Source organism: Micromys minutus (assembly GCF_963924665.1).
Source record: "Micromys minutus genome assembly, chromosome: 17".
Taxonomy (NCBI): Eukaryota; Metazoa; Chordata; class Mammalia; order Rodentia; family Muridae; genus Micromys; species Micromys minutus.
In genome coordinates, this window is record NC_137952.1 from 1601025 (window position 1) to 1615837 (window position 14813).

Here is a 14813-nt window from a genome sequence, read left to right on the forward strand (position 1 = left end):
ATTCTGTCTTAGACCAGACACGTCTGCTTTGCCTCCAGGGACCAATGCCTGTGGTGTGAACAATGGTGGCTGTACCCACCTCTGCTTTGCCAGAGCCTCTGACTTTGTGTGTGCCTGTCCTGATGAGCCAGACAGTCATCCCTGCTCCCTTGGTAAGTTGGATAGACTAGCTTCTTGGGACAACAGAGCCCTTGAAGAGGGAGGGGATGGCCACCTCAGCAGTGTCCTTGCAGGGACATCATGGTGGCACAATGTGAATGAGCAGAATTCTTGGGCCTCTGGCGTTTCCTAGAACGGAAGTCTAGACTGCAATGTCTTACTGGGGCCACACATCATCTCTGTTCCTAATGTTTGTGAGCCAGCTATGTTATCTTGAGTCACTAATAGTATATTCAAATCCCTTTTCAATTCATAGCAACAAGTGAGAGGGCCTGAGGTTAGGACATCTAAAGATTCTGTCAAGCCTTCTAGCTGCTCCTCCTGAACTACATATAGGTTTGCAGCCCACTCCAACCCTCTTTTCTCTCCAGTGCCTGGCCTCGTGCCTCCTGCTCCCAGAGCTACCAGCATGAATGAAAAGAGCCCAGTGCCACCCAACACGTTGCCCACCACCTTACGTTCTTCTACTGCCAGGACCCGCACATCTCCGGAGCGGGCAGAAGGAAGGTAGGGTCAATACAGGCAAATGGGAGATACGTCACACCATTAACTGCTCCCTATTATGTGGAACATGGGTGGTTTTTAAATGTAGATTGCTGAAAATTAATTCCTTTTCTTTTTTGAATTGTTTGTGTATGGTGTGTGGATTCGAGAGCATGCACATGTAGCCACATGTAGAAAACTGAGGAGGATATCAGGTATCCACTATTTCTGTTCCCTTAGACAGGGTCTCTTACTGAACCCGGAGCTCAGTGTATTTTTGGCTAGGCTGGTGACCAGCGCCCGCACTTGGGTCTTCACGCTTGCACAGCAAGTGCTCTTATTCACTGAACATCTGGGTGCTTTTCAGAGAGGAAGAAGCTTAAAAACAGCTTTCTTTCTCTCTTTTACATTTTTATTGGATATTTTATGTATTTACATTTTAAATGTTATCCCCCTTCCCAGTTTCCACCTCTCCCCTCCCCCTCCCCCTGCCGCTATGAGGATGCTCCCCCTCCCATTCATTCACTCCCACCTCCCCACCTTGGCATTCCCCTATAATGAGGCATCGAGCCTTCACAGGACCAAGGGCCTCTCCTCCCACTGATGCCCAACAAGGCCATCCTCTGTTACATGTGTGGCTGGAGCCTTGGCTCCTTCCATGTGTGCTCTTTGAATGGTGGTTTAGACCCTGGGAGCTTGGGGGGGGGGTCTGATTGGTTGATATTGTTGTTCTTCCTATGGGGTTGCAAACCCCTAGGCAGGAGGATTCTTCCTGCATTCTGTCTGTCCATCTTCCTTTGTTCCCATGCTACTGGTTTATTATTAGGGTTTTGTCCTAGTAGAAACCCCTGACTGAAATTAAATATTTAATACAACACTAAAGTAGGACCTGCACTATAACTGTATAAGTGTGATAGCCTTAGCTTATAACAATTCCGGCACTTAAAAAATACATATATATGCACATGCACACAATACACACAAACACATACACAGACCATAGTCGAATAAGCAAATGTAACAATATACAATCTTCAAAGCAAGCATTAGATATATTTCATTAAATGTGATGCACTGGCAACTATAGTTTAAAAGATTATTGAGCTGAAAGCAGGAACAATGACACCAAAATAGTATTCTAAGCTCAGCGTCTCCAAAGTGCCAGATTGGTCAGCTCTGGTTGCTGCATTTTGTGTAGTTTGTAAAGAAAGCAAGCATTCGCGTGTGAACATGTGCATTTCTGACGGACTTTGAAATGTTAGCTGTCATCTTTAATCTTATTTTCTCCAGAACTTTTGTCATTTTCACAGTACTGAGGTGTGAACTCTACACATGCTAGGCAAGCAGTCTACTGCTGAGCTATGCTCCTAGCCCCTACTTTTATTTGGGAAATATCTGGATTCTCCTCAGACATTTTTTACTAGGTGTGTGTGCACATTCCTATGTGGAGGTCAGAGCTCAATGTGGAGTGTCTTCCTCAGTTGCTTCCCACGTTGTTGTTGTTGTTGTTGTTGTTGTTATTATTGTTGTTATTATTATTATTATTAACACATGGTCTCTCCCTAACCTTAGAGCTCACCAATTGTCTAGGCTAACTAGCCAGCAAAAACCAGGAATCCTTCTGTCTCCTCCACAGGGATTACAGTTGCTTTTCATGTGGTTGCTGGGGCTCCAAACTCAGACCCTCATGTTTTTCCAGAACCCAGTAAATCATCTCCTGGGGCCCTCTGTTTTTTGTTGTTTTGTTTTTTAAATGCTCATAGAAGTCAGCTCCCTGTTAGTTCTTTATAGTCTGTGGTAATACATGTTTTGACTATTTAGTATGTTAGCTGGAATATAATTGAAAAAAGACACATAACTAAGCAGAACATAGGTGCTAAAAGAAAAAAGTCTCCTCTATTCTTTTTTCTAGTTAATACAACATTTCCCTGTGTCCTACAGCTGGAGAACAAAGTAACAATCATAAAAGCCTTTCCTTCACTCTTTACTTCATCTCTGACAAATTCACAACATACACATTGATCCACCCACCTCCCATTCTACCTGGAATGTTTTTATTTTTTTCAAATAGACACTATGCAGCTTAGGGTGGGTAACAGCTGTTCACCACGCCCATGTTCCTCAGACTTTCCCAGTGGAGTTTTGTTACAACTTGTGGGATCTTGGTTTCAGACGCTCTTCTGCTGTCTACATGGCTTTTCTGCAGACTGTTGGGAGGTACCTTGTGAGCATGGCAGGGGCACCAGCTGCTCACTCCCTCTGGGTGTCTTGCTTAGTCCCTTGTGAAAGTATGGAGGGAGGAAAAACAATTTTTTTAAAACTTTGTGCTAACCAATCAGAGTTTCGTAGTGCAGCTGCTTCCCATTCATTCTGTAATAGAAGGAAGATTTAAACTGGTGTCCTTAGAGCTCTATCTAGCTCACCCTAAAACCAGTCAGAGGCCAAGATATAGAAGTTGGTTCTTCTCTTCTACCCTGTAGATGCCAGGGATCAAACTCAGGTCATCAAGCTTGGCAGCAGGTGCCTTACTCACTGAGCCAGCTCCCTGACCCTTGGTAGAGTCTTCCAGGTCTGAATGCCTTATTCACACCCTTTCCCTCCTCCTCGGGTCCATGAAGGCTTCATGTCTCTTTCTCATGGCCCACAGATGCTCTGAAAGAGATGTCCAGCTGGGCCTCTGTGCACATTCCAATGAAGCTGTGCCTGCCGCTCCAGGTAGGTCCTAAGAAGAGAACTGTTTAAAAAGAAGACTTCAACTTATCTATCTTTCAAACAGACTACTGATTAGCACATAGGCCCACTGACCTCCAACTCTTCCATTTCCTATCCCTTGTTTCCCAAGTGCTGAGAGCAAGATATGGTTACACCGCCACTTTATACAGCTTTATATGGACTTAAGACTCCACTTATTTTTCCCCCCTAGTTTTTGTAAGGAGTCTTATAGGGTTGGCAGACTCTTTCATTGACTAAATACACAGAAATAATAATCCTAAGAGTCACCACTTGGGTGGTCCTTAGTCCTTGCCTGGCATCTCTCCCTTGTCCTAGGTGAAGGCCTGCATACCAGCTATGCCATCGGTGGGCTCCTCAGTATCCTGATGATTTTGTTGGTGATTGCAGCTTTGCTGCTGTACAGGTAACCTCAGCTGCAGGGGTGACATGTTCTTCTTGCTGTTAGCTGATCTGGGTTCTCGTGAAGCTTCACAGTTTGCTGAATACACTTGCACATAGCCTAGTTTCACCTCTGGGCCCCTGGCTGGGGTAGCAAAAGGAAAGAGTGGAAATCTAATTACTCTCCTGTCCTAACATCAGCAGTTTCCTTATTTGATGGCTTTTTCCATACCTCCCTCTCCCTCAAACCACTGGAATCAGGAATGGTCTTCCGGTCACACAGACACAACCTTTCACCTCATCCTGGCTGACACAGCATCACTTTGAAATCACTTTGAGAAGACACAATGTGTCATTTGAATTTAGGATCTTTTTAATTGCCTTTTTCTTCCCAGTACTTTAAACATTGCAAACAACAAAAAAAATCTGAAAATAATAATAATAATAATAATAATAATAATAATAATAATAATAATAGTACCAGTTGTCTTTTAATGGAAAGTATAAATGCCCTAACCTGGTCTTGGAGTTTCTTGCTGTAATGAAACAACATGACCAAAAACTTGGGTTTATTTATCCCACATTACTGTTATCATCAAAGGAAGTCAGGGCAGGAACCTGGGACCCAGGACCAGTGCAGAGGCCATGGAGAGGTGCTGCTTACTGGTTTGCTTTTCGTAACATGCCAAGTCTTTCTTTTTGGTATTTTTTGTTTTGGTTTTGGTTTTTTTTTTTTTTTTTTTTTTTTTTGAGACAGAGTTCTCTGTGTAGCCCTGGTTGTCCTAGAACTCTCTCTGTAGAGCAGGCTGGCCTTGAATTCAGGGATCCATCTGTCTCTGCCTCCTGATCGCCGGGATTAAAGATGTATGCCACCATACCCAGCTTTCAGTACTTTCTATAAAAACCCAGATCACCAGCCTAAGTGTGTCCCCGCCCATGGTGGGCTGGGCCCTCCTACATCAATCACTAAGAAAATACCCTACAGGTTTGCCTGCCTACAGACCAGTCAATCCTATGGACCAGTGGTTCTCAACCCTTCTAATGCTGAGACTCTTTAAGGCCGTTCCTTGTAATGCTATTTCCTAACTGCAACTCTGCTATTAATTGTTATGAACCTTATGTAAGTATCTGATATGCAGGATATCTGATATGTGACCCCCACAACAAGGAGTTGTGACCCACAGGTTGAGAACCCCTGCCATAGGTGCATTTTCTCAATTAAGGGTCCTCCTCCGATGACTATAGCTTGTTTATAAACCCAGCCAGCACACCCGGTAACAGGGTCTGAGCTTCAGAAGGATTAGATTCTGTCTACCAATATTCCAGCTCAGAAATCACAGAGGTGGGATTAGAACAAAGGTCCATCTCCTACCTAACAAGTAATCTCAAAGGTAATGAGTTAACATGGTGACCGTTCCTGGCTTCACAGTTCCTGTGGATCAGAAATCTGGATATGGCTTCACTGTGTGCTCAGCTTCCAGGTCCCCTGCAGGTTGTAGTCTGGGTGACATCCAGAGTTATGACCTCACGTCAAGGCTAGACTGGGAAAAAGAAAAAAAAAAAAAAAGAAAGAAAGAAAAAAAGAAATCCCTCCAAATGTACTGGAATAATTATTTTTGGCAGGTTTCAGTTCTTTACTGGCTGTTGGATGGAGGTCTACCTCATCTGTTGCTGGCCTGTGGACCTTTCTATAAGTCAACTTCCAACATGGCAGTTTGCTCCCTTAAAAGGGATGGAGGGAAAAAGGAAGAATACACCATTCAAGATGGAAGCTAATTTAGTCTTTTGTGTAATGGGTTCACTAGAAGTGAGTCACCAGCTCCGGGCCACACTCAAGGGCCGGGATTCAGAGGGGTGTAAATGCCAGGAGTCAGGGTCACAGGGACCTACAGAGAGGCTGCTTCCCACACATAGGTTACATCTCCCCCCAGGAGCATACCTATAAAGTTCTCAACTGATTTCAGCCTGATTTTTCCTCTTGAAGACACAGAAAATCCAAATTCACGGATCCTGGAATGGGAAACCTGACCTACAGCAACCCCTCCTACCGAACTTCCACTCAGGAAGTGAAAATTGAAGCAGCTCCCAAGCCAGCCATGTATAACCAGCTGTGCTGTCAGAAAGAGGTAACAATGAACGTTCTATTTGGGTTTCTCTGGGGTTTGGGGAGAGGGTCGGAGAAGGATGACCGCATTGTCTGAGTGGATGGGTAGAGACTGTGCTGTCCCTTCTGCCTTTTTGGAGACAGTAGTGAACAGAAAACTGAGTGTAATTTGGGTTCTGCAGAGAAGACCGAAGTAAAAGCAAGGCTAGAAGTTTCGGGTCTGAAAGCACTAAGTGTCTATTTCCCTGGAGATTTTCCAGGTTTATGAATGTTTTCCTCCTTGGGGTTATTCCTCTGTCCTGTGCCTCTCTGAAGCAAGGGGGCTTTTTGATACAAAACCCACAAACCCAAGAGCCTCTGGACTCTTATTCTAATCTCTGAATTGGCAAAACAGTACCTATTGTTGGGAATGGCTAGTTTTTCTTTACCTTTGTTCTTTTTTTTTTTTTTTTTTAAAGATTTATTTATTTCATGTATGTGAGTACACTGTAGCTGTCTTCAGACACACCAGAAGAGGGCATCAGATCCCATTACAGATGGTCGTGAGCCACCATGTGGTTGCTGGGAATTGAACTCAGGGCCTCTGGAAGAGCAGTTAGTGCCCTTAACCGCTGAGCCATCTCTCCAGCCCTTTACCTTTGTTCTTAAGGTTTTAAAAGATTTTTCTAGAAACCTGAATATTTATGTTTTTTTTTAAACATTTTGTTAAGTCAGTGCAAAATCATTTACTGGATATTTAGGCATGAAAAATAGTCACCTTTCCACGGGGAATCTGAGGTCTGAGATGTCAAGAGTTTCCTAATCTGGCAGAATCTGTTTTCTTGTAAAATCCTGTAACCTTCATAGAATTATCCCCTAAGAAGCCTCAGCCTGCTCTGACTTTCAGCCGTCAACTGAGCAGGACCCTCCCTGTCCACAGTAATCCTATCCTCTCTGGATCGAGGGATTCCTGAAAAAAAAAAGGCTATATATATCCCTGTGTGTGTATACATACATACATACATACACACACACATACCCTGTATAACTCACAAGAGTGCCTGCAGCCCTGGATCTATTCCCACTACAACCTAAAGAAAACCGTTTGACCTCTTTCTTTTGTTTTCTGCTTCTTCCTCAGCAGCTCTTCCATCCCTCTGATAGCCTTTCACCCTTTCTCTTCTGATTTCCTCTTGAGTTCAGGTACCTGTTGCTCTGTGTGGAGAAATGGTGTTTCCAGAGCTACCTCTGCCATGTAGCCTGCTTCTCACTGACTTACCCAGTGCATTTCTGTGATGAGGACTCATGGCGGGCCTGCCTGATGTTTCCAACTCACTTCTGCTCGGAAGGGTGCTGGGTGAATGGGAGTCTGTATGTGTGTTTGCAAACTACCTCTATCTCCCTGCATGACTGAGGGTCTCCTAGAAGGCAGAGCCCATCAGTAAGAAGTTAGCAGAGCATCTGTTTAACGCAGGGCCATAATAACTGTGTGGAATGGGACTGTTCCTAACGGAAAATAATGGTTGAAAACTCTACCCCAGGGACAGAACCCAAGTGTATTAGTCAGGGTTTCTATTCCTGCACAAACATCATGACCAAGAAGCAAGTTGCGGAAGAAAGGGTTTAGCTGACTTATGCTTCCATATCAATGTTCATCACCAAGTCAGGACTGGAACTCAAGCAGGCCAGGAAGCAGGAGCTGATGCAGAGGCCATGGAGGGATGTCACTTACTGGCTTGCTTCCCCTGACTTGCTCAGCCTGCTTTCTTATAGAACCCAGGTCTACCAGCCCTGAATGGCACCACCCACAATGGGCTGGGCCCTCCCCCTTGATCACTAGTTGAGAAAATGCCTTACAGCTGGATCTCATGGAGGCATTTCCTCAACTGAGGTTCCTTTCTCTGTGACAACTCCAGCTTGTGTCAAGTTGACACAAACCCAGCCAGGACACCGTTACAGCTGCTCCTAGTGGTGTCAGGGAATGGTGGCCGGAATGAGGCTGCGCTTGTAGAGTACATAAATGAGGAAGGCAGAGTTAAAGCCTTCCTTAATCACTCAGGAGTGGTCTTCACGGAAGCAGCACCAGAGTACCCTCCCCCAAAGAGTTACAAGTTACAAGCTCATTAAAAACACAAATACAATGATTTCCCAAGCCCTGACCCCCAAATCCTACCTCCCAAATTTTCTTACCACAATTGAAAAGATCATTCAAAACAAACTAGTACATACAAATTTTGAATACATGCACACTGAATTGCTTTTGCCAGTTGTTTTTGATTACTTATGTCTTTGTGATGTCCATTAATAAACCACTGGGATGATGTAACAGACTACACATGATATAAATGTATACTGGATTGCTTTGGATTTCTTATATTGGCATGATGTCCCATTAAAAACTCATGGTGATGGCATAACATCAGCTAGCATGTTTTAGCATGTCCTGTGTCCAGTGCTCTAAAAGTAAGTCATGCATCCCATGAATTACCTTACTTAATTAACCCTTACACCTGGGGTAACTTGTAGACGCTCTTGTTCTCCTAAGCTGCAGATGGGATGGGTTTTAGAACTGTTAAGTAATTTACTCAAGATAACTAGTAAATGGCTGGTGTAGGACCAAAAGCCATGGTCCCCCCCCCCTCTGTGATTGTTAATGGACCTCATATTCGCGTTGGTCACATTGGTCTAGCAGTCTGTGGGGTTTGTCCTCCCTAGCCACTTCTGCTTCCATTTTCAGCCACCACAAGATCTTTTATAGAATGCCAACTGACTACGTGTCTCCATTTTCTAACCCAGGGTGGACCTGATCACAGCTACACCAAGGAGAAGATCAAGATTGTAGAGGGGATTCGCCTCCTGGCTGGGGATGATGCTGAATGGGGTGACCTCAAGCAACTGCGCAGCTCCAGGGGGGGCCTTCTACGGGATCACGTCTGCATGAAGACAGACACAGTGTCCATCCAGGCCAGCTCTGGCTCCCTGGATGACACGGAGACAGAGCAGCTGTTGCAGGAGGAGCAGTCTGAGTGTAGCAGTGTTCACACTACAGCCACTCCAGAGAGACGGGGCTCTCTGCCTGACACAGGCTGGAAACATGAACGCAAGCTCTCCTCAGAAAGCCAGGTCTAAGTGCCCACATTCTCTTCCCTTCCTGCCTGTTCATTCTCCTCTGTGGACGTCTGATCTTTGTGCTCACATAACAACGGGCCCTTTATCCCATGCGCTCATCTTCCTCCTCCCACCCCAAAGTTGTTCCCAAGCCCCCATAAAACCCGTTACTCACCTGAGTCCAAAACTACCTGGGGACAAGAAGTGAGGGCACATCTCAAGAATTTAGACCTGGATTTTACCAAGAACGTCACCTCTTGCACTCTCTCCTGGGCCCCCTGAAGCTGGACTCAGCGTGATACCTTGTCAGCACAGAGCTCCGGTTCCCTTTGCCCTGACATCCTATGTGTCTGCCCCACAGTGCAGTCGATGATATAAGACTTTGGTCTTCCCCATCACAGCTGACAATGATGGCCTCTCTGTGAACTGGCCTGCCAGGGGCTGGGACTGGAGGTCACAGGTAAAAGGTAATAAATGGATAGAGGTTGAGAGAAGGAGGAACCAACCCAGCTGGTCTGGGTGTTTGAGAAACCTCCAGCCTCAAGTGTTGGTGATTATGAAAAACCTTTGTGGGGGGGACACTTGAGCCCATTGCTGGCAGTGGACATTCTCCTCACCCAGAGGTCACTCACTGCTTTGTCAGTTGTGATACATGTGAAGTGTGGATATATGGCTTAAGCTCTTCTTCCGCCTGCTGGAATGGCCGGGGCCATTTCCACCTTCAATGACTGGAGGCCTGTCATGGTAGCTCACTGGTAGGAATCCTTCCTGCCACTGGCCAGCACTTTTCTTAAGCCTTTGGCTATGCTGTGAGCTTGAGTGGACATTGGGTGGGCCTTGGAAAGTAGGCCTCTAGAACGTTTAAGAAGCTCTGCAAAGACCAAGCACAGTACCCTCCCTGGGCATCACTGCTCAGCCTCTCTCCCATTCCTCGGGCTCTGGTTCTGTCCCCGCCTTTCAGAGAATGACGAGACATTTCCTAAACAGTCAGGAAGGGCGACTAGAGAGACACAAGATGCCCAGGGGCTCAGGAGAAGTATTGTGAGGTTGAACCTCTTGAGTTCATTCTCAGGTGCTCAGGGACCCAAGTTCATGGACATAGCCGGGCGCTAGGGTGGTGAAGGTCTCACGCCAACTCTTCTTGGCCCTGTCCACACTGAAATGCCACCATTAGCTTCATGCTCTGAGAGTTGTTTGTGCTGCCCTTGAATTTCATCCAAGTGTTTTACTTCTGAGAGAGGGGAGTTGAGGCTTTTGCTTTCTCTCACCGATCCTGTATCACCTCGGTCTCCAATGTCCAGTGATGAGGTGGGTCAATGAAGTTGTAAACTGTTGAGCAAGGGGTAGAGGGGTGGTGAGAACTGGTCCAGAGCAAGTCCAGGCACTTCTCCATAGAAACTGAAGCACAGGAGAGATTGACAGGAGCTGAGAATGGAGGGAAGGGCTTGTAGGAGGAAGTTTCCTGACTTAAAACATCTTTCAGTTATTGCTATGCGGAGGTCAGCAGCCAGGCATATGCATGAAAAGCAGGACAAGATCAAATCTTTCCTGGTCAGTTATGAAGAGTAGGAGACGGATGTCAAACCATTAGTCTTGTTGTCATTAGCTAGGCCCAGATCTATGTCTACACATAGAGCCAGGGCAGGCCAAAGGCCTTTCCAGTACACCAACTGAGAAAAGTACAGTGCCATTTTAAAGAGGAAAGACACATTTCACACAGAATGAGGCAACAGTTGAGCCTTTAAATCTATAGCTGGGGAGGAGGAAGAAAACAAAAGTGCGGTGTCCTCCTGAGTGGAAAGGGCAAAGGTTCTTATTGCACTTGGGCTGTTCAGAATGTAGAAAGGACACATGTGAGGCCGTATCTATTCCAGCACTGACGTATTCTGTAAAAAGGGCAACATCTCTGTCCTAAACTAATGGAAGTGATTTTCCCATGCTCATGTGTGATGATTTTAACATTACTCACTGGAGAGATTGGACTTCCTGGAGTTATTTAACCACTATGTTCAGTATTTTAGGGCTTTATGATAATTTAATATAAATTTAGCTTTCTTAATTATTTTGGCTGGCTTGGAGTCATGACTAATCTTGCACCTACTCTATCGGGAAGACCCATGCTGTGGAAAACCTACTTGGGGACATCACCTCTAATGTCTTCACAGATGTGTGATCAATGAAGGGAAATAACAGGTGTGAGGTTTGTGTTGGAGCTTCAACTCCTGAGAACATAGATCTCAGTGAGAGAGTTGACTGAGAGTTTATTTCCTCAGAGGACAGATGACAGGTTCATCTTGGATGCAGCTCATTGGGTTGATAGAAGCTGCCTGAGGTACTAAAGATTGCTAGAGACACCTCCAGGTTCCAGAAGCTACTGTTATGGTGTGTGTACCATAGTGTTACGACGTGTGTGCCACGAATCCTCTACTTCTGCCTTCATTCACTGGGGCTCCCACATCACAGATCTTGACTTTGCCTTGCAACGATGGTGGCCAGCAAAACTGTCTGACGTGGTATAAAAATCCCACAATGGGAACTAGGTTCTGTCTCCAGCACCACACACATACAGAGCCATTAAAAAAAGAAAAAACACATCCTCCAGGCAGTGGCACACAACTTTAATCCCAGCACTAGAGGCAAAGCCAGCCTGGCTTACAGAACAAGTTCCAGGACAGACAAGGCTACAAGGGAGAAACAGTCTTCAAAAACAAACACAAAAACCTACTTTCTCCTAATGTGCATACTGAATCTCGATGCTGGAATAAGGTGCTAAGGAGCCTTTCTCGGGTTCTCTGGGTGTGTTAATCCAGTAAAAAGTAGAAAATGTTCTAGTGCTGATACTATGCTACTTGTAGAGTTTAATTTAAAGTTTCAATGGCTGATTTTTTTCTAAATCCTAAACTGTGTGATGTCCCCACACAAACTTCTGCCTATACCTAAATGAAGCATGGCTTCACAGCACCTGGAGTCTAGCAGCAGTGCCTTCACCACCCACTACTCCCCCAAAAGAACAAGATCAAGAAAAATGAAAAAAAAAAAGCAAGAAAGGCTTGGGTTTGATTGACAAGTGGTCTGGTATACCAGAAACAAAACTCAATGGAATAATTCAAGGTCAATTAAACCCCAACATTCTTTAAAAAGAAAACAAAACCTCATTTACAAAGAAGAATTTTGAGTCTGAGGGGAGGGTTGAGGATTCCTCTTCCAGTTCTCCAGATGTAAACTGAAGAACATGACTCAGAATCTAAGAAACTGGGACCAGGGAGATATTAGTTCAGTCAGTAAAGACTTGCTTTGCAAATACAAGAACCTGCATTTGACTCCCAAAGCCCATGGAACCTTCCCCCACTCCTGAAATAATTCTGTGTGGCATCCACGGTGGGCATGGTGGCAGACGTAGGCCAGCCTGCTCTAGTGAAGTGAAGGCTAGCCAGGGTTACATAATGAAAGCCTGTCTGAGCAAGAACAGGATGATGACATGCACTTGAAACCCTAGCACTAGACAGATACTGACAGGTGATCCCTGGGGATTATTGACCAGCAACCTAGTCTAACTGGTAAGTTACATGACAGTGAGAACCTCTATTTAGTGTGTATGTGGGGGGGGGGATGGCTCCTGAGGAATGACACCCAGAGTGGTCTTTTGCCCTCTGGATACACACACAAACACTCAGCAGCACAGAATTCTAATAAACTAGACTAGTGGTGGCACATGCCTAGAATCCTGCGGGCTGGGACACAAATATTGTTTGAGTCCAGTCTGGTCTAGTGAGTCTCTCTCTTTAAAAAATGAATAAAAGGGGATAGAGAGATGGCTCAGAGGTTAAGAGCACTGACTGCTCTTCCAGAGGTCCTGAGTTCAAATCCCAGCAACCACATGGTGGCTCACAACCATCTGTAATGGGATCCGATGCCCTGTTCTGCTGTGTCTAAAGAAAGTGACAACGTACTTACATATAAATCTTTTTTTAGAGCATGAATAAATCAGGCAGGAGAGATGCCTCTGCCGTTAATAGCTCGTATTGCACTGGTAGAGGGCCTGGCTTTCATTCCCAATATCTACATCTTTGCGCACAATAATCTGTAGCTCCAGATCCAGAGACTCTGACGTCCTCTTCTGGTCTCCATGAGAGCCAGGCACACTCATGGTATAGGCAGGCAAAACCCTCCTATGTATAAAATGTGTGTATGTGTGTACATGCACATATTTTTTAAATTACCAAAATGGGTCGGAGTTAAGAGTGTGTACTGCTCTTGCAGAGGACCTAGGTTCAGTTCCCCATATCCACATGGCGGCTTAAAACAGCCTGTAACTCCAGTTCCAAGAAATCACTTTCTGGCCTCTATGGGTATTAAAAGCACGGAGTGTACACACACACACACACACACACACACACACACACACACACACACACATTTGAATAACCAGTGAAACAAACTATATTTTTGCCAATTACATCCAAAATGCGGTCAGTGCCTTTCAGTATTATAAAATCAGTGGAACTTAAGATGAAAAGGTCTATGGCCCATAGGACAGTCTTATGAAGAGAATTTTAAAATACTGATTTAAATATAATTTATTGTGTGTGTGTATGTGTGTGACTATGGCATGTCAGAGACAACCTGTGGGAGTCAGTTCTGTGACCGGTGAATTCGGGCTTCAGTCATGGGAGAAAACATGACTGCTCCCATTGAGTCACCTCTCAGACCCTGATAGGAAGGTCTTTGTGACATGAACTGACACTTACCTGAACCTAGGCCTAAAGAAAACCAAAAGGTAGTAGCAATTAGCACCTTAGAAGTGTTTGCAAGAGCTAAGGGCAAAGGGGTACTAACACTTTCCCAGACCTATTTATGGGCATAATTGTAAAGGAAATGTGGTGAAGGTTCTGGGGATGTAGCTTACTGATAGGCTGCCTACCATGCACAAAGGCCTGCCCTGCCCCCTCAGCACTGCCACCAGAGAGAAAAACAGCTGAGTCCCTTTTCTGTTTGCTTGAAGTCTATGGCTTTTCCTTACAGAAAGATGAACTAGTGTTGCTCAGCCAGTCTCTGTTCCAAGCATTCCTGTTTGCCCATTCGCTTGTCTTCTAGACCATTCTCCTTCTCCACATAGGGAGCAGGTTTATTTCTAGTTAAGGCTCCAGCTCCAAACCTTGAACTTCTTAGCATAGTGTTAAAACAGATTCAGACAGCCCAAGATTCCGAGTTTAAACCCAAGGTTAATTGGCTTGTTTCACTTTGTTGGACCTAAAGAGCCAAGAACTCACAAAGCCTGTCCTTCCCTGTGGTTTTTCTCCTCTGTGCCTTAAGATCTTGTTTATGGCTAATGAGGTTTCTATCTTCTCTTTGCCTTCTTCCTCTCTTATGAGGCTGATGTTTCTGTGGTCAGAGTTCCCTAGAATAGCCTGCATTTTGGAAGCTGGAAAATGGACTATAAGAAAAGAAAAAATTTTAAGGTTATTTATTCCTTTATTGAACTGGTACCTATTACCTGCAAGTGGAGGCTAGAAAAGGCTTTGTGATCTTGAAGACCAGTTAAAGCACAAATCCCATAGCCACTTGAGATGTGTACTAGTGTCAGCATTATCTCCAGAAGATAATTCCAAGCTCTTCAGCTGAAGGCAGAAGGAATTTAATCATTTCTGCTGTCCCTCTTAGGCTGGAAATGTGGATCTACATCCCAGGGTTGGGAGGTTCTGACCGGGATGCAGTTTGTGATTATAAACAGAAAGAGCACCTCCTGTTCGTCTGCTCCCTAACCTCCCTGTATCTCAAACCTGCCATGTATGCTCCAAACATAGGGTTTCTGCCTGGCACTTCTACATAAAATCATGACTAACTCCTTCACCTTCAAGTCAGCTCTAAT

General features: G+C 45.0%; 1 protein-coding gene across 1 annotated transcript in view; it reads left to right on the top strand.

The window, feature by feature from the left end:
* The window catches only part of LRP4 (LDL receptor related protein 4), a 51024-nt gene extending 40018 nt beyond the window's left edge, over window positions 1-11006 (top strand). The window contains exons 33-38 of the mRNA XM_080931297.1: window positions 39-152; window positions 531-666; window positions 3290-3357; window positions 3691-3778; window positions 5738-5879; window positions 8633-11006. Of these exons, the coding sequence (XP_080787423.1) occupies window positions 39-152; window positions 531-666; window positions 3290-3357; window positions 3691-3778; window positions 5738-5879; window positions 8633-8965 (881 nt within the window). The 3' untranslated portion in view covers window positions 8966-11006. The remainder of the gene's footprint in view (window positions 1-38; window positions 153-530; window positions 667-3289; window positions 3358-3690; window positions 3779-5737; window positions 5880-8632) is intronic.
* The last annotated feature ends 3807 nt before the right edge of the window (window positions 11007-14813 follow it).